The sequence below is a fragment of the Eleutherodactylus coqui genome, chromosome 2, assembly GCF_035609145.1.
Source record: "Eleutherodactylus coqui strain aEleCoq1 chromosome 2, aEleCoq1.hap1, whole genome shotgun sequence".
NCBI lineage: Eukaryota > Metazoa > Chordata > Amphibia > Anura > Eleutherodactylidae > Eleutherodactylus > Eleutherodactylus coqui.
The window spans coordinates 233,866,045-233,891,925 of NC_089838.1; the positions used below are offsets into that span (position 1 = coordinate 233,866,045).

At 39.0% G+C, this 25,881-nt stretch overlaps 1 protein-coding gene across 1 annotated transcript in view; it reads left to right on the top strand.

Moving 5' to 3' along the window:
* The first annotated feature begins 214 nt into the window (after nt 1–214).
* SLC12A1 (solute carrier family 12 member 1) overlaps nt 215–25,881 on the top strand; it is a 136,633-nt gene continuing 110,966 nt past the window's right edge. The window contains exons 1-3 of the mRNA XM_066589972.1: nt 215–619; nt 12,655–12,777; nt 17,142–17,217. Coding sequence (XP_066446069.1) covers nt 215–619; nt 12,655–12,777; nt 17,142–17,217 — 604 coding nt within the window. The remainder of the gene's footprint in view (nt 620–12,654; nt 12,778–17,141; nt 17,218–25,881) is intronic.

Consider the following 25,881-nt stretch of genomic DNA (forward strand, 5'->3'; position numbering starts at 1 on the left):
TAAATTATAAAAATTATTGATAAAAAAAGTTTTTTAATTGAGTTTTCGTTTCTTTTCTAGACTTGGAGGAAGCTGAAGAAGGACACCAAAGAATATATACATGCTTTGTACTGAAATAATGAACTTAATGAAATAATACCACAGTGAACGTTCTGGAGTCTTAGCACAGTGCATTCACTAGTTAGTATACTATAGTGACACAGTATCACTTACAATGAATAATTCTCCACATTCATTTTCAGACACAGCTCCCCTCAGCCCAACACGTTTTCAAGTCAATACAGTTAGTGAGGGATATGATAATCCCACCTGTGAAGGCGATAAAGACCCTCCACAGTATGAAGAGACATCTTTTGCCAGTGAAGACAGGCTTAGAATGAATTATGGGCCTGGGAATAGGGAGATGTTCAACAACATCCTGCACAATGGAGATACTATTAAGACTGAAGGAAGTTTCCATCCTTATGACACTCACAGTAACACATATTACATGAAAACATTTGGTCACAACACCATAGATGCTGTTCCTAAGATTGATTATTATAGAAACACTGGCAGTGTCTCTGGAGCCAAGAAAACACGACCGAGTTTGGCAGAAATCCATGAGCAGCTGTCAAAGGTAAGTCAAGTAGTAAGTGCTCTGTTTTTTGTCTTTCTTGTTTTCCTTATTGCAAAATAGGCCCAACAGTATCTAAGTGGTATGAAATGATTACTCTGGGGACAAGTTAAATAGTTCCAGACATTTCCTATTATGAGAGATAAGTGGTAGCACAATAAAGTACATGAGCGGTACGCCTGTTACTTTGTTCTGACCACTGCATCCGGAAAAAATGAAATAATACAATATATATGGTAACTGTTGTCATAATACGTGTTCAATGCATTCAGATTAATCAGTACATGTATTTCTAGATTTCCAGGAAGGTTCATTTACATGTAGCAATTTTCTTAGATAATAGAGAAAAGTGACTTGTAAAGTGTCCAGAAACTGAATGTTTATGGCTTTACCCACTGGTGTAATTATAGGGGATGCAGGGGATGGGTCCAGGAGCCTTAGGGGGCCCATAAGGCCTCTCTTCTCCATATAGGGAACCCAGTACTATGAATAAAACTTTATAGTTGGGGGCCCTGTTACAGGTTTTGTATTGTGGCCCAGAAGCTTCAAGTTACGCCTCTGGCTGTACCAATACTATGTCTTTACCAGCACAGTGGGTGAATGGGAGCCTGCTGAACAGGGAAAATCTGTAAAGGAACCACAGAAGTTAAAGCATCTCTGAGTTCTCAAAAAACTTTCAGAAGCAGTCCAGGACTTTATTGGCTGCTGCTTTACTGCTTTTTACACCCAGTTTGGAATCTATCAATTCATTTTTCCATGTAGGTTTTTCAATTATTGGCTGGCAACACACTTACAGGTGGAAGCATGTCCTAAGCAGCCATTCTTCCAGGGCTGTACTGGAGAGGACATCCTCTACCACATGCTCTTGGATAGCCCTGCTCCAATCAGCTGCAAGGCAGCATCTGAATGCTCACCCCTCTGTAGCATCTAGTAACTAGCAGTGTCCCCATGTCTCTATTACTAAAGAAGCCAAATGCGTAACGACAGGCAATGGATTGCAAAACTGCTGGAAGGAAGACCCTTAGTGGTGGGCACTTCAAACTTGATTTTCGGTGGCAAAACAAAAAAAAATATAATAAACGTTTATTGAAAGATTGATGATACACACGTAGGCTGTTAGATGAATAGTGTTAAACTGTGTGAAAAGTTAGTGTCCGTTTAATTGCACTGTGGCACTTTCATTCTGAAGATTGGTGGGCGTCCTAGCAGTTGGACCTCAACCAGTCACAGAATAATAGCAAATCCTAGCGATATGTCATCACTTCTAAAGGTGAGAAAGCCCTTTAATTGTTGTAGAATTACAACGCCATAGTAACAAGTTGGAAGACAGCCATTTATAAGCTCGATTTGTACATGCAAAGATCATTTTTTATTATTCATTCATCTTTACGAATGAACAATCAGTTTGATGTGTGAGAAACTATTATTTTGTCATTTATTGTCAGTCTTTTCATCCTATTTACATAAATAAACTATTCACTCATTTTAGTCAAATAATCACAATAATCATTATGTGTAAATGGGCCTAAGGCAATAACATCAAGTGATCCTTTAATTCACACAACCTGACCATTCATGCAATGGATCTGTGTGAACCTAATTTAATATATCTATAACTTGTCCTGCAAAGTCCAATGAGCTGCTGATTTCTGATTGTCGTTCATTCAGCTCGCCCAGAATTTAAATGTAGTGAACTAGAAAAGGCACGTATATATTTTCTAGATTTTACATCTGAAACTTTTCTCTAGAATACCTCCCTGGTAATTAAAGAGAAGGTGATGCATTGCACCACTGTCAGGGGCCCTACAATCAACTGTTAAGCCTGCTGGCATAGCATATATATGTCCAGATTTTTATTAAAACCCTTTATTTTATTAGCATAAAATAACCCCTACATATTTCGCACCCGTACCTATGTAACAGCTATATTTTAAATATATACGTTTCATTTCACGTCATCAATGTACTGGATAAAAGAAAACCAGACACAGGAACTATTTCTTTTAATTTTTACTCCCAAATTAAATTAACAAAAATGAAACACTTTCACATTTATATCCCATAATGGAAAATATAAAATATCCGGCAAAAAACAAGACAACATTCAGCTGAGTTGAAACAAAGGGGAAGAGACTTATTATTTGTCTAGTGCAAACTTATTCCGCAGCGCTTTCAGGTAATTTATTTATTATAACCCTCACCAAAGCTGGGTACTCATTTTACTGACCTCGGAAGGATGGAAGGCTGAGTCAACCTTGATCCGGCTACCTGAACCACGTGGAGATTGAACCCGCAACCTTCAGGTCGTGAGCGAGAGTTTAGGACTGCATTCTGCTGCCTTAACACTCTGTGCCACATGAAAAATGTTATGCAATCTGGAATGCCAAGATGAAAAAAAAATAATGTTTCGTCTTTGAGCCCAAAATGACCTAATTAAAGGGTTCATGACCAGGACAGATTAACACTTCCTTATCCCTATATTCCACATCTATTGTAGAGAAAACTATCAGTATAACCCAACGGCTATTCCCTCCCTTCCAGTCCAATGCTGTGGTGTAAAAACTGGTTCATAAAAATTAGATGTCACTTCAGATGTTAAGCTTGACTTTGATCCCATCAAAAATACCATACTAACAGATTGGGGCTCAACTAGTAAAACATTAGTTCAGCTGATACAACAATGCTAAATTTCAATTGACTGAGGTTAGCAATACATACAGTAAAAATTTGAGTATGGATAGAAGGAATGACTATCGTATGCCATGATAATAACTTGACTCGAGTAACACATATAAAGAAAACACCTTTGCTGTTTCCCTATGCCCCTAGAGACTTCTCATACATTTAACAGGCATTCCTGTTTATTTGCAGTCTCTGCATAAACAATACAATTTCCTGTTTTGGATACATTATCATAAAATAGTTTGTTGCTGCATTTTGAGTAGCCTGTGTGTGAAAACTTTCAGCTGGAACCGGATTAAAAAAAAAATTGAGAAAAAAAATTCTAAATAATAAAAAACAAATCATCTATCTACTGTAGGCATAGGACATTTATTAAGAAAAAACTCTAGGCATACATTAAGGGCGAATAGTATAATCTTGTGTGCATACAGGAGAACATTGAACCCATTGCTGTATGAATTTCCATAAATAAAATCAGGTTGGCAGCACCTGTAAATATAGAAGAGGATTATTTGCATAATGGTACATGCTGAAATGAACAAGTCAATGCGTCGATCCATCTTCACCAAGATGACATGTTCTGATGAAGTTGGATTGACAACACCCAAATGTTGATTAGTTTATGTGAATAAATCTTTTCAAAATTGAATGTTGTCCGAGGCTTATTTCATATACTGAGATGCGGGGACAGAGATATGTCAGCTGGAATCAGTACATTTACTTGTGTTAATAAATAATGACATTCAATATTATAGACCCCGGCGGAGCAAGGAAATCACATTTTTTTGTAATTTTGCGTACAGTGCACTTTACGTTCGGTGTAAACTTCAGACTATTTTGTTTGAAGGATAAAAGGTTATTTTTCTAAATTCTACAATATTTACAAACAACTTACCAAGTTGCATCACAGTCTGAAGATAGAGATTTATACTTACAGTCCAGTTCCTGTAGCTTTCACACCAAGGCCAAGCACATAACAAGCTAACTGAGCCAAATGGCCACATACACATTTGATACTTTTTATACACTAAATTCTAAAGGGACATTTATGGGGGGAAAAATCATTCCGGCTGCTTAGAATATACATTTTTGTACAATTTTTTTTTTCAAAAATCAATGGCAACTCTTTTTTTTCCGATAGGCTGTGAGGTATCTCTAAAGATCCAAAAGCAATGCCGTTTATTTTATCCATTGGAGATTGCATGCTTAATTCATACCTTACCCAACATGGGCTAAGAATATAAAAGGGTAAATGGAGAGTATAGCTACATTGTGTAACAGGATCTTCTTACATAATCAACTTTTTGATATGTTTATTTAATTTTCCAAAGAGATTTGTTACAAACTTGTCCATTCACAATGATCCCAAGTTGATAACAATTAGAAACCTTTTCAACATGAGGGGATCTTCACGGTGGAACATTTACCCCAGTTACCAGCAATGGACCACCTATACTCTTCCAACTGCTCTTTCCCTTTTTTATTTCTGATTTTCTTAATTTGCTGTATTGTATAATAGTATTCCCTGTGTGGCGCAGAGTGCTAAGGCAGCAGTATGCAGTCCTAAGCTCTTGCTCACAACCTGAAGGTTGCAAGTTCATATGGCTCACGTTGCCGGCTCAAGGTTGACTCAGCCTTCCATCCTTCCGAGGTTGGTTGAATGAGAACCCAGTAATAAATAAATTACCTGAAAGTGCAGAGGAATAAGTGGTCGCTATACAAATAATGAGTACCTTACCCCCCTTTCCCCAACCACTGGCTCGAGCAACTGTATGTGGCTTTCCAACTGTTGGGTAGCTGGATGTTATAGTAACTAGTTGATGTTATAGCTTTACTAGAACTTGATAGTAGGGTCAAAAACCTACAGAGAAGACTATAGCTATGCTATTAGCCATATGGCTCACATATATATTTTTTCTATGCTTTATTTTATTTATCTAGGAGTGAGTAATAACAGGAGGAAAAGTATAAAGGAAGGACTTATTTTTGCACACATGCCTTGATTTGGCCAAAATGTTTTTGCCATGAAACAATCTACAGCTGGAAATTACAGCTCTAATGAGTATCTGCAGCAAAATAATCACAGGAACAAAAGCACAAAGAAAGTTATTTTTCATGAAATATACAGCATGTGGTTCCAATTGTTTTAGCTTAAGCTGTTTATATATTTAATTGTTCATCTGAATGTTAAACTACAACTGTATATGGGGCAATTAACAGAATTACTTCTATTGTCCCTGGGGTGATGAATCCATAGGGTTACGTGCTTTATGACTTATAGATTTCTTAGGGCAACTCAGCTGGTAAATGAGTAATTGTAGCTGGAAACACAGGAATTTAGAGCACATTAACAGAACATTAAGCAGTGTTATTTATGGTAATGGGGTGTGAAAGTATGCATTAATTCTGATCATGCAGGAATCAACTGGTTTCAGGTGGTAATAATTGAAGGTTTTTCTTTATCGGTTAAAATTTGGCTCTGTGCTTTTGCTACAAATAGAAATATGCATATTCATTGGTTGGGATGCTTTGTGCACATTGATATTTATAGCTTCGTGTTCACCACTTCCCTATCAATAAAAAAAAAGCAAAGCATTGCATACTTATACTAAAGGTAGCCTGAAACATTAAGAATCCCCATTTCTATGGTAGATCATTATTAATACACAAGGAATAACAATGTATAAAGACAGTCTTGTCCATATAAGCTTACAACATACACATAGCAAACCTGCCTGGCACCAAGACATTGGCAGCAGATCCTTTAATTCCTGTAAATCGTGATGTGGTGTTTCCATAGATCAGACTTGTTTTCCAGATTAATCAATTAGATTAAGGTCTGGCAAATTCGGAGGACAATTCAACACCTTGAATTGGTGTTGATGTGCCACGAGCCATTCTCGAACAATTTCTGCAGCATGGCAGGGTGCATTATTCTCTTGAGTGAGGTCATTGCCATTAGGCAATACTGTTGCAATTAAAGGGTGTAATTTGTCTTCAACAATGTTTAGGTGGGCAGCACATGTTAAAATAACACCCACACAAATGCCAAGTCCCGAGGATGCCCAGCAGAACATTGCCCAGAGCACCATACTGCCTGCATCAGCTTGTCTTCTTCCCGTAGTGCATCCCTATGCCATCTCTTCCCCAAATAAGCACACACTTAAACATCCACATAATGTAAACAAAAATGTGATTCATCAGACCCTTGCTCTATGATCCAGACCTCATGCTTATGTTCGATTATAGGCTCTTTTAGTTGGACAGTGGTCTGCAGCTACGCAGCTTCATACACAATAAGTTGTGATGCACTGGTGTACTGACAACTTTCTACTATAGCTAGCATTAACTTTTTCAGCAATTAGTGTTACAGTTGCTTTTCCATGGGATTAGACCAGGTAGGCTAGACTTCGCTCCCCAAGCACATCAGTGAGCCTTAGGAGCCCATGACCTTGTCGCTGATTTACCTTTGGTAGGTACTAATCTCTGTATACTGGGAACAGCCAAAAGACCTGGCACTTTGGAGATGTTCTTATCCAGTTATCTGGCCATATAGCCATGCTTGGTAATTTTACCTGCTTCAAAGGCATCAACATTAAGAACTGACTGTTTACATGCTACTAAGAAACACGCCCCTTGACAGGTGCCATTGTAATAAGATAACCCATGTTATTCAGTTTACTTTTGTTTTTCATGTTTTAGGCGATCCATTCATACACAGGCTGGATAATATGGGGAGGAAGAGGGCAACTGCTCAGAATCCTCCAAATAGCTAGGTCCCGCACCTTCCTGTTCCTTCAAGCACTTTCTAGGCACCGTCAGTGGCAAGACATAAGAGTTGCAACACCTTTTAACCTGTTCTGAGTTCCAAAGCCCTATCTTCCCGCACGGCTATCTAGACAAAATGCAGTGGCCAAACGTTCTTGCTTATAGAATTAAAGTGATAAGCTGATGCCAGACACATCCAGTAGAAGTTATCTTCAGGCTGGCAAAGGTTCAGGCATGTTAACCAATTAGTGACAGAGCTTTTTTGCTTATTTCTATTTTAGTTTTTTCCTCCCCCCTTTTAAAAAATCTTAACTCCTTTATTTATCCATCAACGTGGCTGTATGAGGGCTTGTTTTTTGCGGGACGAGTTGTATTTTTCAATGTTACTATTTAATGTATCATATAATGTACTGAGAAACTTTTTAAAAATTCTAAGTAGAGAGAAATGGGAAAAAAATGAAATTCCGTCATCTTTCGGTGTGTCTTGTTTCTACGGCGCACAAACTGCAACAAAAAGGACCTGATAACTTTATTCTATGGGTCAGTACGATTACTACGATACCAAACGTAAATAGTTTTTTTTTTAGCTTGTACTACTTGCATTTTTTTTCAAAGACATGGAATTTTTTAAAATTATTTTCTGCTGCATCTTCTGCACGCAATAACTTTTTTATTTTTCCGTTGACGTAGTTGTGTGAGAGCTCATTGTTTTCAGGACTCCCTTAAGTTTGTGCCGGTACCATTTTGGAATACATACTACTTTTTATTGCTTTTTATTGCATTTTTTTATTGAAAACAGGGTGACCAAAAAAGCGCAATTGTGTCTTTACCAATTTTTGTGTCCTGGATCCTCCACTGACCTTCTTTAGGCCCTGCATATATATTAGATATTTATATATATACATGCATACATAATGTATATACTATTAATAAACGGATGCCGTCAGATGGTCTGCATCAAGACTCTAAAACAGAGAAATCATCTTTCTGCTTTTTGCAGAATTGCTTTTACATTGTATTCCGCGGCTGCTGCCGTCCATGTGTTTTAATTTATTTCGACCCAGTTTATATCCTGCAGAGAAAAGATTTTTGTTTGCCGTGTTTTTAACTTCGTTGTGAAATGAAGCATAATGCTATCAAAACAGTGTACAGTCTATCAAGTATTTCATAGCTCTGCATGGTAATAATTCAGTTCAATCTCTTTTTCGATTTCCTCTACATTTTAATAAAGTCACCTAGGTCCACAGTCTATGTAACGTAATATATAATCCGTGAGATTTTAAGGCTCTAAACAGGTGATCAGATGAGGGGCTGGCAACAGGGGTTGTGTCTCTTTTGGGGGACTGAGGTAATTGCCTGAGTCCATCCAGACATACTTTCGACTCAATTTTGCTGCTCAAACTCAACTTTATTACGAAATCACAAGACTGGTTTTCAAAGTAATGGACAAATGGAACCAAGAAACAAGCTTGTTGATGTTTTGCTAAGGCAGCTGGTCGCAGTAAGCTTTCGACCAAGACCAGGGCAGTGCATTATGAACCCTTGATGCAGTGGTGCATCCCCAATAGTCCGTAGGGCATTTTCCAAACTCAACTTACAGAACGCACATGCCACACATCTTCTCTTTGCTCCAACTTGCGCCACCTGACCTCTAACAGGATGGCCGAAAACTGCATGCCCACTCTATTAAGTGACCTGTCCGATCAGCTGGCTTGATACTTAACAAAAATATTACAATTAACAGCTTAGATAACCATTTGCCGCTAAATGGTGCAGTCTCCCCACTAATACTTCTTAGCAGGACCCGGATATCACAACTATACATATAATAGTTATACTCTACAAGGTCATGTGGGTATATTTTGTTTCTCTTGCTACTACTAGAGTTGAGACTGGTTGCATTGACAGTTGTACTTCTGTACTTAGAGGTGCTGCAACCATTTAACGTGTTCAATATACTAAAATGCTGTAAATCAAGTTACTTTGATGCGACCGTCACTTTAACAACTGCTACATCTGTATCTTTGTATTACACTTTTACATTTGTTTCGCTCCATGTTGTGCAACATTATTAGTTATCTATCCCTTTGTATTCTGTAGCACTGTACAAAGATTGTCATTATTCACATCAGTCCCAATTCCTAATGGCACACATAGTCAGAGTTTCATATCTCAAATCCACATACTAAAGGCAATTAGTATGTGGAGGAAACCCATACAGATACGAAGAGCATACAAACTATGTGCAGATGTTGGCATTGCTCGGATTTGAACCTGGGACCTCATTGATGCATGACAACAGTGTTAATGACTGTAATGAAAGCACTATATGTAACTTATAATATGGCATATAACCTTTCATGTAATATAGCATTAATAAATTAAAATGTATAATATAGACACCCACAAAATACAGTATATAAAGTTTATAGTTAAATGAGTGTCCAGTTTTAAGCTATTAATAGCCTGTCCTTAGGATGGGTCATCAATGGTAGATGGTTCTGTCACCCACGATTCCTGCTGATCAGGTGTTCACTGGGGGGGGGTGCTTGTGTAGTGAGCTGACTCCTACATGAAGCAGATAGCTCTGTTCTTACTGCAATGACCAGGCTTGGTATTACAGACAAAGTTCCCAAGCCTGGCCGCTGCAGTAAGAATGGAGCTGTATGCAGAAATCAGTTCCAGCCCAGCGAGGACCCGCATCCAGGGGTGTAACTATAGGGGATGCAGAGGATGCAGTTGTACCGAGACCTAGGAGCTTTAGGGGCCCATAAGGCCTCTCTTCTCCATATAGGGAGCCCAGTACTATGAATAAAGCATTATAGTTGGGGGCCCTGTTACAGATTTTGCATTGGGGCCCAGGAGCTTAAAGTTACGCCTCTGCCCATAGTCATCCACTGTTGTTGGCTTATCCTGAGGAAATACCATCAATGGTTTACAACTGGATAACCCTTTTAACAAAACTATAGAGTTTGGCTGGCCATGACATTCAATAGATATGAACTCTGACTTCCCCCTTAACATTGATGCCAAGCGAAATATGAACTAAAATGACTTTTTCAAAGTTTTAACCCTGCTTCATGGTGGGTTCCACAGCATGAATAAATGAGTTCACATACACACAGGCAAAATATATATATGAAGTTTACTTTAAGGGTGGGTTCACACGAGCGTATTTTTGTGCGTGCATATGCATGCACAAAAACACGCTTGTATTTACAACAATGCATTCCCAATGGTGTGTGCACATGTCCGTACTTTGCAGGTGCGTGCCTGCAAAGATAGGACATGCGTGCACCATTGGGAATGCACGCATTGTTTTCAATAAAGCCGCGGCTGCTGCCGGCGGCTCCATTAAAAACAATGGTCTGCTGTCTCCCGCATTCTTTTTCAGGGAAGGGCTCTACATATAAGCCCTTCCCTAAAAAAGAAACATTTTAGTGTAAAAAGACATAAATACCTCTCCGCCGCTGCCGTGACCCCCGCGGGTATGAAGAACACATCCCCTTCAACTCCGCTAGTTAAAAGAATTCCCTGCTGCTACATCTGTGGCAGATGCAGAAGAGGAATTATTCAATTCTCAACCGCAGCTGTCACGCATGACAGCTGCAGTAGGTAATCCTGCTGCCGGCATCCCCGTCATTGGATTTTAAACATAAGCCAAATCCCCAAAAAATAGTGTCAAAAAAAAAAAAAAGCATGCTCACCTCCCTTCAGCTGCCGGGCTCATCCGCGACTTCTGGCGCTTTCCCTGTCTCTGTAGTTCTCAGCTATCAGCATGCGGGGATTTAAAATCCCTGCCTGCTGGTAGCTCTGATTGTGATTGGCTGAATCAGAGCTACCAGCAGGCGGGGAGTTTAAATCCCCAGCTGCTGATAGCTCAGCAATGCTACAGAGTCGGGGACAGCAGCAGAAGTCTCCGCTGAGCCCCGGCAGCCATCAATGGCTTTTCAGGGAAGGGCTTAATAAGCCCCTCCCTGAAAAGCCATTTAAAATAGTGAAAATAAAAAAAAGAAAAGCGGCAGAAGTCATGGCCAAGCCTGAAGCCCTTCCCTGAAAAGCCATTGATGGGGATGCCGGCAGCAGGATTCTGGATGGGGATGCCGGTAGCTGTGTGACAGCTGTGGTTGAGAATTGAAGAATTCCTCAGCTGCATCTGCCACAGATGTGGCAGATGTAGCAGCAGGGATTTCTTTTAACTAGCGGGGGTGAAGGAAACATCTGCCAGCGGCGGAAAGGTAAGTTTTTTTTTTTTTTACACTAAAATGTTTCTTTTTCAGGGAAGGGCTTACATGTAAAGCTCTTCCCTAAAAAAGAATGCAGGGGTGCCGGCAGAGCATTGTTTTCAATGGAGCCGCTGACAACAAGGACGCAGCTGTGTTCACGCATGTTTTTGCTCGTACCTAGGTGCGCACATATGTACGGACCTAAGTACGCACAAAAACATGCTCGTGTGAACCCACCTTTAGTGATAGAAAGTAGATAAACATGCAAGATATCAAAATACATTCAAGGTATCAAGAAGGATAATCAAAAGATGCAAACTGAATATGCAGATAGTGTATCAGCAAGGTACAGAAAAAACAACACAATATTATACTTAGCATCCATAAGTGTGTTCATGGTAAAAATTAATCTGGGGAGGGAAGGTGATAACCAACCACAGAGGTTAAGAGCCCACTTACAAGCAAGGATATAATCATTCAAAAGATAGGTTTTGAGCGACTGTTTTGCTTAAACTGCAAATGGACACTAATGTCCATTAGCAGCTTATCACCTTCATTTGCATGTTAATGAGCCTCCAGCACATATATGCAGGGAACAGCAGGTGGCCTGTTCTCTACACACAGATCTTTTGTTCTGTTAAGGGGCTTCTGCTGAATACAATGTAATCAGCAGCTCCTGTGGAGAATACAGCAATCACAGCATGTGGTCTGTGTTATCTTCTCTCTGGCTGAAGGATGGATTTTATGCTCACCTAACAATCATCCTTCAGCTGTCACGTGATCGCTGAGTCGGGAGGCTGAAGGGAGAATGCGGAAGTAATACTTTCGCATTTCCCCAACGGTGATGTGACCACCGGCACCCTCCTGAACTCTTTCAGATCAGGAGGGTGAAGGAAGGAATTTATTTTTTCTCATCCATTCTCCATAGCTCCAATTTATTTGGAGCTGGGAAGAATGGATAAGAAAAAAATTAATGGATTGGAAAGGGTTAATGAAGATGTATAGTATTCAATCATAGCTCTATAGAACTTAATTATTTAGCCTAAAATCCTGCTAATGGATTTGGAGGACAGCAAGAAATGTCATATTTTCCACAATCTTATTCTCAGGTCACTTTTATTAGTAATCAAATATTATGATTTTAACTATGGGGGATTTGTATCACAATTTATCCAAGGGAAAACAATCAGTTGGTTTTGGGTTATTTTCCTCTAAATGAAACTGTTGGGTTTGACAAAGTTTCAACTTGAGAGAAACTTGAGTTTATTCTCAACCTAACTTTGTAACTATAATCTAGTGATACTTGTATTCAGCGTGAAGTAGGTAAATACACTAAGGATATTTTTATTCTCAATTGTATAGGATGTTGCTATGACTCCTGGCTCAATTTCCAATGGAGAAGGTACATTGGGCGATGAAGATCAGAATCAAGAAAAACAACAAAAGGGAGGATTCGTAAAGTTTGGATGGATAAAAGGAGTTCTGGTGAGTTGACAGCCTAATATACACATTGATAGTAAATATTATAGTGTGTTATTATAGTAAGTATTATAGAGTGTTTTATATATATGTTGGGTTATATATATACAGTATATCATAGACTGCAGAGAGTGTATGGGTTAAAGAAAAACATTCTTGTGAACAATAGTGAAGAACACTCTACAATTAAAATCTACATACTGTGCAATGAGGAGTAGCTTTCTAAATACTTTTATTTATTGACATTGTACAAATTTTTAAAGGGCCACTCCAGCAAAAACGCATTTTTCCATCATTGCCCCTCTCACCTGATTACCTCTCAAATTTTGGAGGTGTCTTCTGTGTATTCCAGTCACCTCCATAAAGTGCAGCTTCCTGTCTGATACTTTCCATGCACCATTTGGAGGCTGATATTTTTTATTTTCAGTTCCACATCTATCCCATGATGCATCAGCTCAGCATTAGCTAAGCTTATAACATTCTGCCTGCTGGAAGGCACAGTTTAATTGTAATTACTTTCCATATTCACCTAAATAAGCTGCAGACCATAAGTAGACTGTTAGGAGAATGAGCTGTGATCTCCTCCATTATAACTGTGTGACAGAAGCTGTATGATCATCATCAGCAACTGTGACAGGAGTGCCTGTATTCACCTGCAGGCAGTTTCAGTGGTAGATCAATGTAACAGCATCACACAAACTGAGAATCTGACTAGAAAATGAATACAAAACCCCCAAGTAGATATGAGCTGGTCAGAACTGAGATCACAAGACCATCTGAGGAAAAAGAGGCCAAGAGTTTCAGAAAGAATGAAATAACTTACCAAGGTAACACTAGCTCACTTATATATACTGGGGTGATGGTTAAATTATGAATAGAGATGAGTGAGCACCCAAGTGCTCGGGTCCGCTTTATTCAAGACGAGCTTTTCGTAAAATTCAAGAGCTCTACTCAAGTAACGACCCCCATTGATTACAATGGGAGACTCAAGCATTATTGTATGTGGGACACCGGGTCCCGAGCTTTCTTTTTTTCTTGGTTCGTGTTCTCTCTCTCTCTCTCTCCCCCCTGCCTGCCAGCCCATAAACAAATTGCCATTGACGTGTGCGCTGCGGCGGGGAGGGGCTAAAACAGGCACGTCACAGCGGGGAGGAGCCAAAAACTGGGGCAGGGTCGAACATGGCGTGATGCTCGTTCGAGTGACGAGCACCATCGAGTACACTAATACTCAAACGAGCATCAAGCTCAGCAGAGTATGTTCACTCAACTCTAATTATGAATGAATTTTAAAAAATCACCAGAGTGGCCCTTTAATTACCAGATAATTTTTTGTTCATCGTTATTCACATTATATTACATTGTGAAAATAAATGAAAAATTCTGCTAGATTCCAGATACCACAGAGTGGTGTAATAAATGGGTAGAGCTAAGCTGCTAGGTCACATATCTGACAGTTGAGAGCAAGAAATCTATTTTCATGGCAAGCTAGCAGATATTTGAAAGCAGCTATGCATATGAATGCATATCATTATATGTAAAACGTAAAGCACAATGTCTGCACTTACTTATTATCTAAATGTTGTTTAAAGTATCTTAAAGTATATTTACCTGCAAAAATGAATCCATCTAAATCAATGTTTTCAATTTTCAACATGACAGCTGCCTACTTTCTGTCAGGGGCATTGCTAGGGTCTTAAAAGATGAGAGGCACAAGCCCCCAGGCGTATGTTCTGCCCCCCATCCCTAATAAACATAAACAAAGAGAGCATAGCTTTACAACTTATTATAAAACACATGATAATACGGCGTGCTTATCTGTATGCGGAACTCCCATAGATGTGAATGGAAGAAAGCCGCACATGCACAGTCACCTTTCCATTCACATTGGTTGTTTCAGCAGGCAGGATAGGGTTGGGAGAGACACACCTTCAGGAGATACAGTAGGTATCCCCTGAAGGTGGGTCCCAGAAGACGAACCAGAGCTGGAACCCAGAGGCGTAAACAGAGGTGAGTCCCAGAGCCGGAACCCACATCTGTCAGATATTTATGACATATCTTGTGGATATGCCATGAATGTCTAAAATGAGAATACCCTTTTAAGGAATGCTTGAAATATATTAATTTGCCACTGCAAGGGTATATGTTAAAAACAAGTTATCACCTATCCATAGGGTAAGGGATAACTTGTTGATTAGAGGGGATCAGACTGCTGAAACCCCCACCAATCCCAAAAACAGGGTCCATCATATTAATGGTCACACACATGTACAATGCTGCTCCATACATTTCAATAAGGCCAAGCTAGGTTATATTCACAATTAGCATTCATGTTGCGGATTTCGTAAAACAACAATGGCAGGATCTTGGAGAATGATAAAGTCCTAAGGACGAAACGCGTCGTACGAAATAAACGGAGGTTGTATCTATTATTTGGTACCAGAGGATATTTTCCCTAAGGAGCGCAGGTCTTTTTTTCCTACTTACTTTCATAGTTTAGTTGATGTTTCACAAAAACTGTAAGGTTTTGGCACTAATTCTGTAGCAATCACAGCAATAAATTGATATATGACTGCTACATGTGAGTATACTCTAAATATATCATGGCTTCACTAAATATATAGTACCTTAAGGCCTCATGTGCACGGGCGGAACGGATTTTGCATGTGGATTTCCGCAGCAGGAAACCTGGGTAAAACCATTTGCGGGAGATCACGGATGTAATGGTTTTTCCGCACAGATGTACTCGGATGCACTACGGATCATCCGCGCAGAAAAAAATCCACAACCTCACCTACCAGCCTTCTCCCCACCTCCCTAATTGATTTTAACCTTCAAATCCGTAGTGCATCCGCAATTGTATTTGCAGATGCACTGTGGATAGTTCGCACCCATTGACTTCTATTGAGCCCGTCTGCATGGAATCTGTGCTGAAATGGGGCATGCTGCAATTTGTATTCCTCACCAAACGGTTCGCAAATCAAATCCGCATGCTTTCTGTCGTTGACTTAACTCCTTAGTGATGGCCCTATCGTAAAACTACTGCAGGACGTGTATGGAGGGAGGTAGCGGCGCTATCTCCCTCCATACAGCGCGGGCATCAGCTGTTTATTACAGCTGACACCCGCGGGCAATAGCTGCGTTCGGCCGATCGCGGCTATTAACCCTTTAAATGCCGCTGTCAATTCTGTCAGCGGTCTTTAAATCCCCCGAACACTGTTCGGGGGTCCCGCACGGCCCCCCCGCGGTGAGATCGGGGTAGCTGTGCAGGTGTCATGGCAGCCGGGGGCCTAAGGGCTGCCTTAGCAGACTGCCTATCAAGCCATCCACACAGGGTGGCTTGAAAGACTGCCTGTAAAAAAGCAGTAGGACATAATGCTATAGCATTACATCATACTGCAGGAGCGATCAAAGCATCGCATGTTAAAGTCCCCCAGGGGGACTTCAAAGTAATGTAAAAAAAATAATCAATTAAGTTTTTTTAATTGTTAAAAAAAAAAGTTATAAAAGTTTAAATCACCCCCCTTTTGCCATATCCATTATTAAAAAATCAAAATCATAAAATAAAAATATGTATTTGATATCGCCGCATCCGTAAAAGTCCGATCTATCAAAGTAGTGCATTATTTTTCCCACACGGTGAACGTCGTCTGAAAAAAAAAATAAAGAAAACCAGAAATACACTTTTTTAGTTACCCTATCTCCCAGAAAAAACGCAATAAAAAGCGATCAAAAAGTCGTATGTATTCTAAATTGATACTATCGGAAACTTCAGGACATCCCGCAAAAAATGAGCCCTTGCTCAACTACGTCGACGAAAAAATAAAAAAGGTATTGCGCGCACAAAATGACCGAAAATAATTGAAAAAAATTTAATATCTTAAAAAAAAAATAAAAGTACTACAGCAAAAGAAATACTATACAAGTTTGGTATCGTAGCAATCGTACTGAGTCTGACCCATAGAATAAAAATATCAGGTCGTTTTGGTTGCAATTTGTGTGCTGTAGAAACAGGACGCACCGAAAGATGGTGGAATGTCGTTTTTTTCCCATTTCTCTCCGCTAAGAATTTTTAAAAAGTTTTTCAGTAAATTATATGGTACAATAAATAGTGCCATTGAAAAATGCAACTCATCCCGCAAAAAACAAGCCCACATACAGCGAAATCGATGGATAAATTAAGGAGGTACGATTTTTTAAAAGGGAGTAGGAAAAAACAAAAATGGAAAAAATCAAAAAAGCTCCGTCACTAAGGGGTTAAAATATGGAATCTTCTTTAAAAAGAAACATAGAATTATATACTGAGTAAAATATAATAATTTTTTTTAGAAATATATCTCCTGTTTATCTAACATTTGCTATTATTTTAATAGGTCAGATGCATGTTGAATATATGGGGTGTGATGCTTTTCATTCGTCTCTCATGGATAATGGGTCAAGCAGGAATCGGTAAGTGTTTACTTGTAACTTCGTTCTGGGATGTTGCTTATTTATCATGTGATAGAGCTAATAGCAGTGCTATATACCAAACTGAGTAGCCAATGCTCCAGGAACATTTACCATTACATTGCATTGAAACATGTCTATTGCATTTTAAAGGGTCACTTCAGTGATTTTTTTTATTCATTCATTAAGTAGCTATCCCTACAGTATACAAAAGTGAACTAGTGTTACCTTAGTCAGTTATTCCCTTCTGTCTGAAACTCCTGTTTTTTGTCCTCAGATTGTTATGTGATCTCAATTCTGACTAGCTTTAATCTACTTGGGCTGATGTATTCATTTTCTAGTCAAATTCTTAGTTTGTGTGATGTTGCTACATGGATCTACAACTGAAATTGCTGCAGGAGGACACAGGACCTCCTGTCACAGTTACTGATGATGATCACACAGCCCCTGTCACACAGTTATAATAGAGGAGATCACAGCTCTGTTGCAGAGTTTGAGTGCTGGATGCGACAGAGTCACTTTAGGCAGACATTGTGGAGGAACAACTTATCTTTACTAGAACCATACGTGTGGGGTCACAGAGAGATAAACATAACATGGTGGACTGTACACAGACGGGAAGAAGGAAGGGGGAAAAAAAGCGAGTACACAGCAGTACAGCAAAAACAATTCAATACCAGAAAGATTATGTATAAGTATTAGTAACAGCGCCTTCTACTGTCCTATTAATAAACTGCAGTCCCTCCAGTAATATACATGACAGGATGAAGCTGTTGTATCTCCAACAAGCTCATCCTCCTGACTGCATATGTATGCCCTGTAACTTATTTAGTGAATATGAAAGGTAATGATAATTAAACTGTCCACCCAGCAGACAGAATAGTATAACCTCAGACAATGCTCTGCTGATGCATCATGGGATACATGTAAAACTGAAAGTAAAACATCTCAGCTTCAAGATGGTGCCTGATAAGCATCACACAGGAAGCTGCACTTCATGGAAAGTCACTGGAATAGACAGAGGAGACCTCCAGAGTGTGACAGGCAATCAAGTGAGGGTAGCAGGCATGGAGAAATGTGTTTTCACTGGAGTGGCCCTTTAAGACATTAGCTTGATGCAAGATAGTTTGAAACATTCCACCCAGCATACGCTATATACAGTTGCATATGCCTGTTACTAACTCTCATTGTTAAAAACCTAAATTCTACAAAGTAATGTACGTTTTTTATGTCTATTTATTTTTATGCATAGTTATATTGAAAATTTTAGTTCCATTTTTAAAGCAGTCAAGGCACTGACATCCTGATTTATAACAGCCGAGCATACGCCAGAAGGTCACTCTTTTGGCATCTATCTGCTTAATAAAGATATTAGTCATTAATACACATTAGAAATACATGTAAGAAGAATTTCACAAAAAAAAGTAAACATTCACCCCAAATGTGCTGTGAACTGGGACTGGGATGATTAAGTTTTGTTCAACACTTTTCTAGCAGCTGACCATTATGTTCAGGCAACGGTTCAAAACCCTGCTTACATGAGAATCAACTAACCATGATAATGGACCTGCTGGGACCTAATTCACCATGTCAATTACAGATCCCAAGTATGCACCATTTCAGAATTCCCCACTGAAGTGAAAAGTATACTGTGATCTCAATGAGGAAATCAATGTATACATTTGAGAGCAACATATCATGTAGCTTTGGTGTTTAGTACAACTAAAAAAAAACGTATTCTATCCTTTCATCTTTTGAAGATATATCATTCTGATTATCATCAAGCTTACAATGAGTCACAGAATAGGATAGCTAGAATATTGGCTATAGCCCTAGATATAGTTCTACTACTTACACCATGAGAAAGCTGCCATTTTTACGCATATATGTTATTAAGATATTAGTCTCTTTTCACATTACGCTCTACTATCCAGCACAGGCTTCATCTCAGCTTTCCGTCTTCTATGTAGAAAACTGCATAGGACAGAAAGCAGAAGGAACTGTAGGGTTGAGTAGGTGAAAAAGGGGTCTCACCTCGGTTTTCTCTTGGTATGTCTGTTTGTAACCGCAAAGAAATTATACTCACGTCCTGGATACCACTCAATCCAATGGTTTCTCATAAATTAAGATAAGTAGATACATGGGAATACGGACACATGGAGTATATTCTTTGCTTTATACTTTATTTATGCTTCATACGGTCATGACCATATGAAGCATAAATAAAGTATAAAGCAAAAAATATACTCCATGTGTCCGTATTCCCATGTATCTACTTATCTTAATTGTTGAGTAGGTGAGATGGAGATTGCTTTGGTTTCTGTTTCATGCCATTTCCATCCCTAGCAGTTTATTTAGCTGCATAAAAAATGTCAAGGTTGATGTTTTTTTATCCAGTTTTAAACAGAATCTACCAGCTCAAACATGCTATCCAAACTGCAGGCAGCATGTTATTGAGCAAGAGGAGCTGAGCAGATTGATATATAGTTTTATGGGGAAAGATTCAGTAGAACTTGTATTTTAATCATTTATATCTCTTCTCATTCTGAGCTGAGCAGTCCAATGGGCGGTCCTATCAGTGATTGGCAGCTGTGTAGGAAGCTGATAGGACCGCCCATTGGACTGTTCAGCTCATAATGAGCAGAGATATAAATTAATAATATATAAGTTCTAATGAAGCTTTCCCCATAAAACTATACTATAATCTGCTCGGTTCCTTCTGCTCTATAACGTGATGCCTGCAGTTTGGTCAGTATGTTCAAGCTGACAGACTCCTTTTAAAAATGAACAAGGTTGGAACCATGAGGAATAAGAACACAGAGGTTTCCATCTCACCTACTGAACTTCAATCCCGGTTCCATTGCACTTTCTGCATAGAAAACAGAAAGCTGATATGAAGCCTGCGCTGGTTAGTAGAGCACAATGTGAAAATGATCATTGCACTGTAAAACTATATGCACGCGATTTCATTCATGATCGTAATATTGATAGTCTAACAACATTATTATGGGCTATTATGTAGCCTTCCTGGAAGAGCTTCTCCCTGTGATGATCATTACTCATACTCAATAGCTAGGATTAGAGAATACGATGTTATATGGTCTTGCAATTTGAAGCTAAAGTCTCATAAATCAGCATTTCTCAGCATGTTTAGTGCGGTATGTAATGTTCTCTGTGTGTGCTATTGTATATTAGAATCTACCGAGTATAATCCACTTTTTCTAATGCTATATTTATATTGTATTGTATTTAAATTAGTAAATATGGGAGCAACTTTTAGATTCCCATTATATTCTCGTATGTTAATCACATTTAAAACTGAACTGGATCTACATTAGGTGGCCCTTGGAGCACACCTAGTATAGAGAACTCAGGCACAGGTTATAGAGGAATACAGTGGAGTGCAGAAAAACTGAAAGGGAAAAAATAAACATATCCAATATTTAGTACCATTTTAGTATTTTGTAAAAATATATTATTTTGTCTGGAATGTTCTTGTTTCTGAACGATTATAGTTGCAGCTGCTTATATTGGTGCTATGTTGGTGAGTCTACTGTGTAAAAGGCCACATTCACACGTGATACTTTATTTTGCACATTTTCAGTGTAGGTTCCCTCTGAAAATCCATAACACATAATATATGTAAATGGGGTTTTACAACAGAAAAACTGTAGATTTAAGGACATGTTGAATATTTCTTGTAAGAAGGGGGAAGTCTGTAGTAGTTCAATGTTTAACACATACAGATGACCTAATTGTCTGAAGCGTGTCAAAAAAAATCTTAGGTAAGACTCACATGGACGTATTTGCTTGCGCAATATGCAGAGAGTAGAACTGCAACATGCTTTATTTGAGTGTGCATTTGTGCACCAAAGGCCCCATAGAAGTCTATGGGGGGTGCGCCAATACCCAAGCGATTGTGCATTATGCTGCGCAATTTCACAGGAAAAAGAATACATCTGGAACTTATTAGGCTAAATAGCCTGATTTGGTTTTATTTACCTAGTTTCAGGACTTGTATAAAAATCTCATGTAGTTTTAAGTCAAATATTTTCAAAAATCTGAAACATTTTGAAGGGTTCACAAACTTTCAAGCACCACTGTACATGTATATGAATACTATGTCACATTAATGTTGAGTATTATGAAGGGAAAGAAACCTGAGAATGAAGTTTACCTTCAAAGGCTTTGAGATATGCAGTGCCATACATGTAACATGCAGAAGCACATTTAAATTAAAGAGGCACTTTGGAGAAACTTCCTATTGTGTCTCCTAGGTGCAATTACCATACAGTACATATTGGGACAGTAAATCTATTTATCGCCACTTTATTGATGAGATACCTGTTCTGGTCCAGTCCCCCATAGCCTCACGTGACCCCCAATTAGATCCCCTGGGAAATCATAAAAAGTTTCCACTTAAAGAACATATCTTTCAAAATCAGTTGCAGTCAGAATTTAGGTATAAATGTACACATTCAGACAGTATGTCTTTTTAATGTATGTCTCATGGTCTTAAGATTCAGGACCATGAGGTTTGTACGTGGCTGTATTATGACTTTGTCTGGAGACGCCATAGAGTGAATTAGGCCACTACTACCACATTGAGTATATGTAGGAGCTCATGAGCTCCGACTCTGAGAGGGGAAATTCGGGCTTTTACGATACGTGGGCGATATGGAACAACTTCAGAAGTTCCCCGGCCTTTCTTAGGTGGCTAAAGGAAGGCCTGCTCTGAGCATAATATGGAGTCCCTGAATATCTTGTTCTACAAAGATCCCATACTGCAATGGCAGAAAAACCCTGCAAAGTTTAGTCGCATTTCCCATTGTTCTTCTCTAGCTTGGGCAGCTTAGATTGTGCCTCATAGGACTCTAATTAGAAACGTATACCAACCCTCATAAACAGTGCAGATGGGCAAAATCATCAATAACATCACTAAATGGCACTAGTATTTTGACTACATTATTGCTGTGTCATAAATGATTCTCATGGGTTCAGTTGTAACCCTCTACTGGCCAGTATCATATATTTAGTACATGATCTAGACTGAGATTATGCAAAGCCTGCATTAAGGTATGAAAAAAAGTTCATAATGCCACATGAGAAATTCAATCACGATGCCTTCTGTCCATAAAGCCGAGAATTAATTTCTCAATCTGTGATGATAAAAACCTCCTTTGTGACCTTATTCTTGAGAAACGGAATTTTGCCCATACATCCTCCTAATTGCACAGTGTGCACCGATTGTGGCATAAGGACAGTCTTACCCACTGGCACTTTTTAATTGTGCGCTCATCATTCACTTAATGAGAATAGCTTATGCCGGAGCTGTAAAATAGAATTGGGTCATTTGGGATGTATAGAAAGATTGTTTCTTACAAAAGACAAATATTACCAATTGAAAAATTCTCATTTTCTCTGGCCTGCACTTTAGCATATGTTGTGCCTGACAAATAAGTGCTCGGTGATTTTATGATGCATATCAAATGAAACCTTATAGCCACAGGGGTACAGCCACGTCTCTGTCCTGCCATAAAAAGGGAGCATTTTGAAAGCTGCCAATTCTTTGCTTAGGGCTTTCACGCACAATTAGTTTTCTAAGGGCAGTTTGGTAACTTATTTGGGTCATTAAGAAGTATTACTTTACACCCAGGTGTGAGAAAAGCCAGAAGGATATTCCTCTTAGAAGTTATTTATCTTTTGTGCTGTGATGAAATTGTTAGATTTGACTTCAAATCAGATTATTTTAGTAGTAAACATCTAATCCGCTCTTTAATTTAACATTAGCATTTTCAATCTTCTATGAACATGGCTGTGTTGGCAGTCCCTCTCCCTCTGGAGTTGTAGGGAAGTTTATTTTTTTGTGAAATTGCTTTGAATGTGTGACTCAGATAAATAGTTTAGTCTTACAAACATGTATACAGTCCTGTAGCCATTTCAGTTTGAAATGCTTAAGATTATGTTTACACGGCTGGTGCAGAATGTTTTAGCTGATAATATTGCAGTTCCCCTGTAGGCAGAGTCCTGTTTAGAGCTGATATTGTCTTAGATACTGCGAGCGAGTCTTTATAAACATCCAATTTAATAGTTAGCTAAAACCTCCTCCTTCATCATTAACACTTTAAATAAATAATCTATTATTCTCGGGACTAAGCCCTTAATGACCACCAGTATGCCTTTTTACGGGGGTCACTAAGGGCCCTTTTACAGCACATCAAAATAAGGCTGAAATGGGTTGCCCATGCCATAAAAACGGAATCTTAGCTGTCTGATGACAGCTGGGCTCCAGCTCTAATGGCTGTGAGTTGACAAACATCAGTTTAACCCTTTACATGCTATGGTCAATGCGACAGTGGCATGTAAGAGACTGACAGAGAAAGGGGAATTCCTCTGTCACCCATTGGACCCTGCCGTGATGTGATTGTGGGGTGCTGATGGGCTGCTATGGCACCTGGAGGATAGACAATGGCCTCCGGATCTGCCATTTACTGTGGCGATGGAAAACACTGAAATACAGAAGTATTGTAGTGTATTGTAGGAACAATTATCCCCTATTAAATTTAAGCCCCCTAGTTGGATAAAAAGAAAAAAAAGTCAAAATCCCACCTACTATGTGAAAAAAAAAAGTTTGTCATTGCCACATTTGTAATACATAAAAAAGTGAGCACATTATTTAACCTGCAAGGTGAAAACGCTGTACTGTGAAAAAATAATAAGGGATCAAATGTTAAACATTCTCAAAAATTGGATTAATGAATGCAAAAAAAAGTCCTCATAGAGTTCCGTCAATGGAAAAATAAAAATATACGGTTTTTGGAATGCGACAACAGAAAAGTAAAACTTTTTTTTGTAAATTCTTTACTTTTTAAATACTGTAAATGGGGGAAGGAAAAAGCAAATGGAAAAAGAGGGTGAAAGGGCTAACATATAAATAATAACACAGTGCATCTCTAATATTTTAAAACATGAGTAAGAAATACAAACATTAACTAGATTTATGTGCCATTTGAACAAATGTAATTATTGCTCAAGAGGAAGGCTACAAGGAACTGCCTACAGTTATGAATTCCTGAGTAGTGGAATGAAAGCAAAATAACTTTTATAGTTAGACTGCGGCCTTCAAAGCATCAGTTTCTATATACCTGGTCCACCTTTCCCACATCTCATCAAATTTTTCTAATTTGAGTTCTAGGGACCATCTTATTTTCTCATAAGATTTAATTAGACATACCTCATTAACCCACTCTAGAAAGTTAGGTACATCAGTTTCTCTCCAATGACTTGCAATTAAATTTTTTGATGCATTAAGATGGTGTGGGATTCAAGACTTGGGATTAAGATATTGTATACAAAAATGGCAAAATATTAAAAAACTGCATGTGATATCGCTAGAATCTTACTGACTCAAAGAATAATGTTAGCATATTATTTATTCTTCATACTCAATGCGGTAAAAATGAATTCCAAAAAACAATGGCGGAATTTCTTTTTCTTCCCAAATCCCCCTCAAAAATGTATAAAATTTAATTAATTATTATATATAATACATACACCAAAATGATGGCAATAAAAAAATGCCACTTGTCCCACAAGAAACAAGCCCTCTTGTCGACAGAAAAATGAAAAAATTATGGCTCTAGGAATGCAACGATGAAAAAAACTGAAAAATTGGTTGGTCATTAGGGCCTAAAAATGTCCAGTTATTAAGAGGTTAATAAAGGAAATAAAGTTCTAAGATTCTTTGACACCTACTTCTCATTTATGTCCTCTCCCTTCATCTGGTTGACCTTGATGCACTAATGGAAATATACTTAACATCTTAAAATTCCTGCTTTCAACTTTAAACCAACCAAGTGTCAAGCTTGTGCATCTGGGACCTGTGGTTCTACGGGCTTCCTTGTGCACACCTTCACAGGTGGAGGTTAGTTGAGCTGGCTGGGTGTGGTTTTCTCCAGCAGCCAATCCCCCTGGTCTGCTGTAGATAATTACCAACAAACTCTTGGGAGAGATTTCTGGTCATTTTAGTGCCTTACATATCACTGTTTATCCCACTCAGAGCTGGTGTGGTGCATGCTTGTCTGTAGTGTCCCTCTCTCTTCCCCTGAAGATGGTCTGGGCACCTACTGTCCCTCCCCTCCTTGCATTCTGGGATGCCTGTATTGTGTAGGGTGTGGTATGGTGACCACACAGGTGCAGGCGATATGCAGGTATCTCCCTATCCCTAGGCAAGTGTGGCCTCCAGACATCTGATGTCCTATGTGTGTGTCAGATGGGTGATGCTTGACACTGCTCCCTATGTCAGCATGGCGGCTGACTCTCCCTATTCCCCTGGAGTGAGGACACTTGGACTGCTTTGGTTTGCCATTGGTATGCATATGAGCTCTGGGTGGGGTCCGTGTGGTATGCACTACCTGTTGTATGTTGGTGTGAATAGTGACTTGTGTTGTATGTCTGTGCAGGTGGCCAGACATGAGGTGTGTACAGTCCTGTTCTATGTGGTATGTGCTAAACTGTATGTTGGTCAGAACAGCGACGGATGTTAGGTCAGTGCAGGGTGCCAGACATGTGCTTTATGTGTAGTCCTGTTCTGTGTACAGTGTGTGTGTGAACAGTGTCATGTCCTGATTGTTGAGTGCATCTCTCCAGCTCCCTGATCAGGGATAG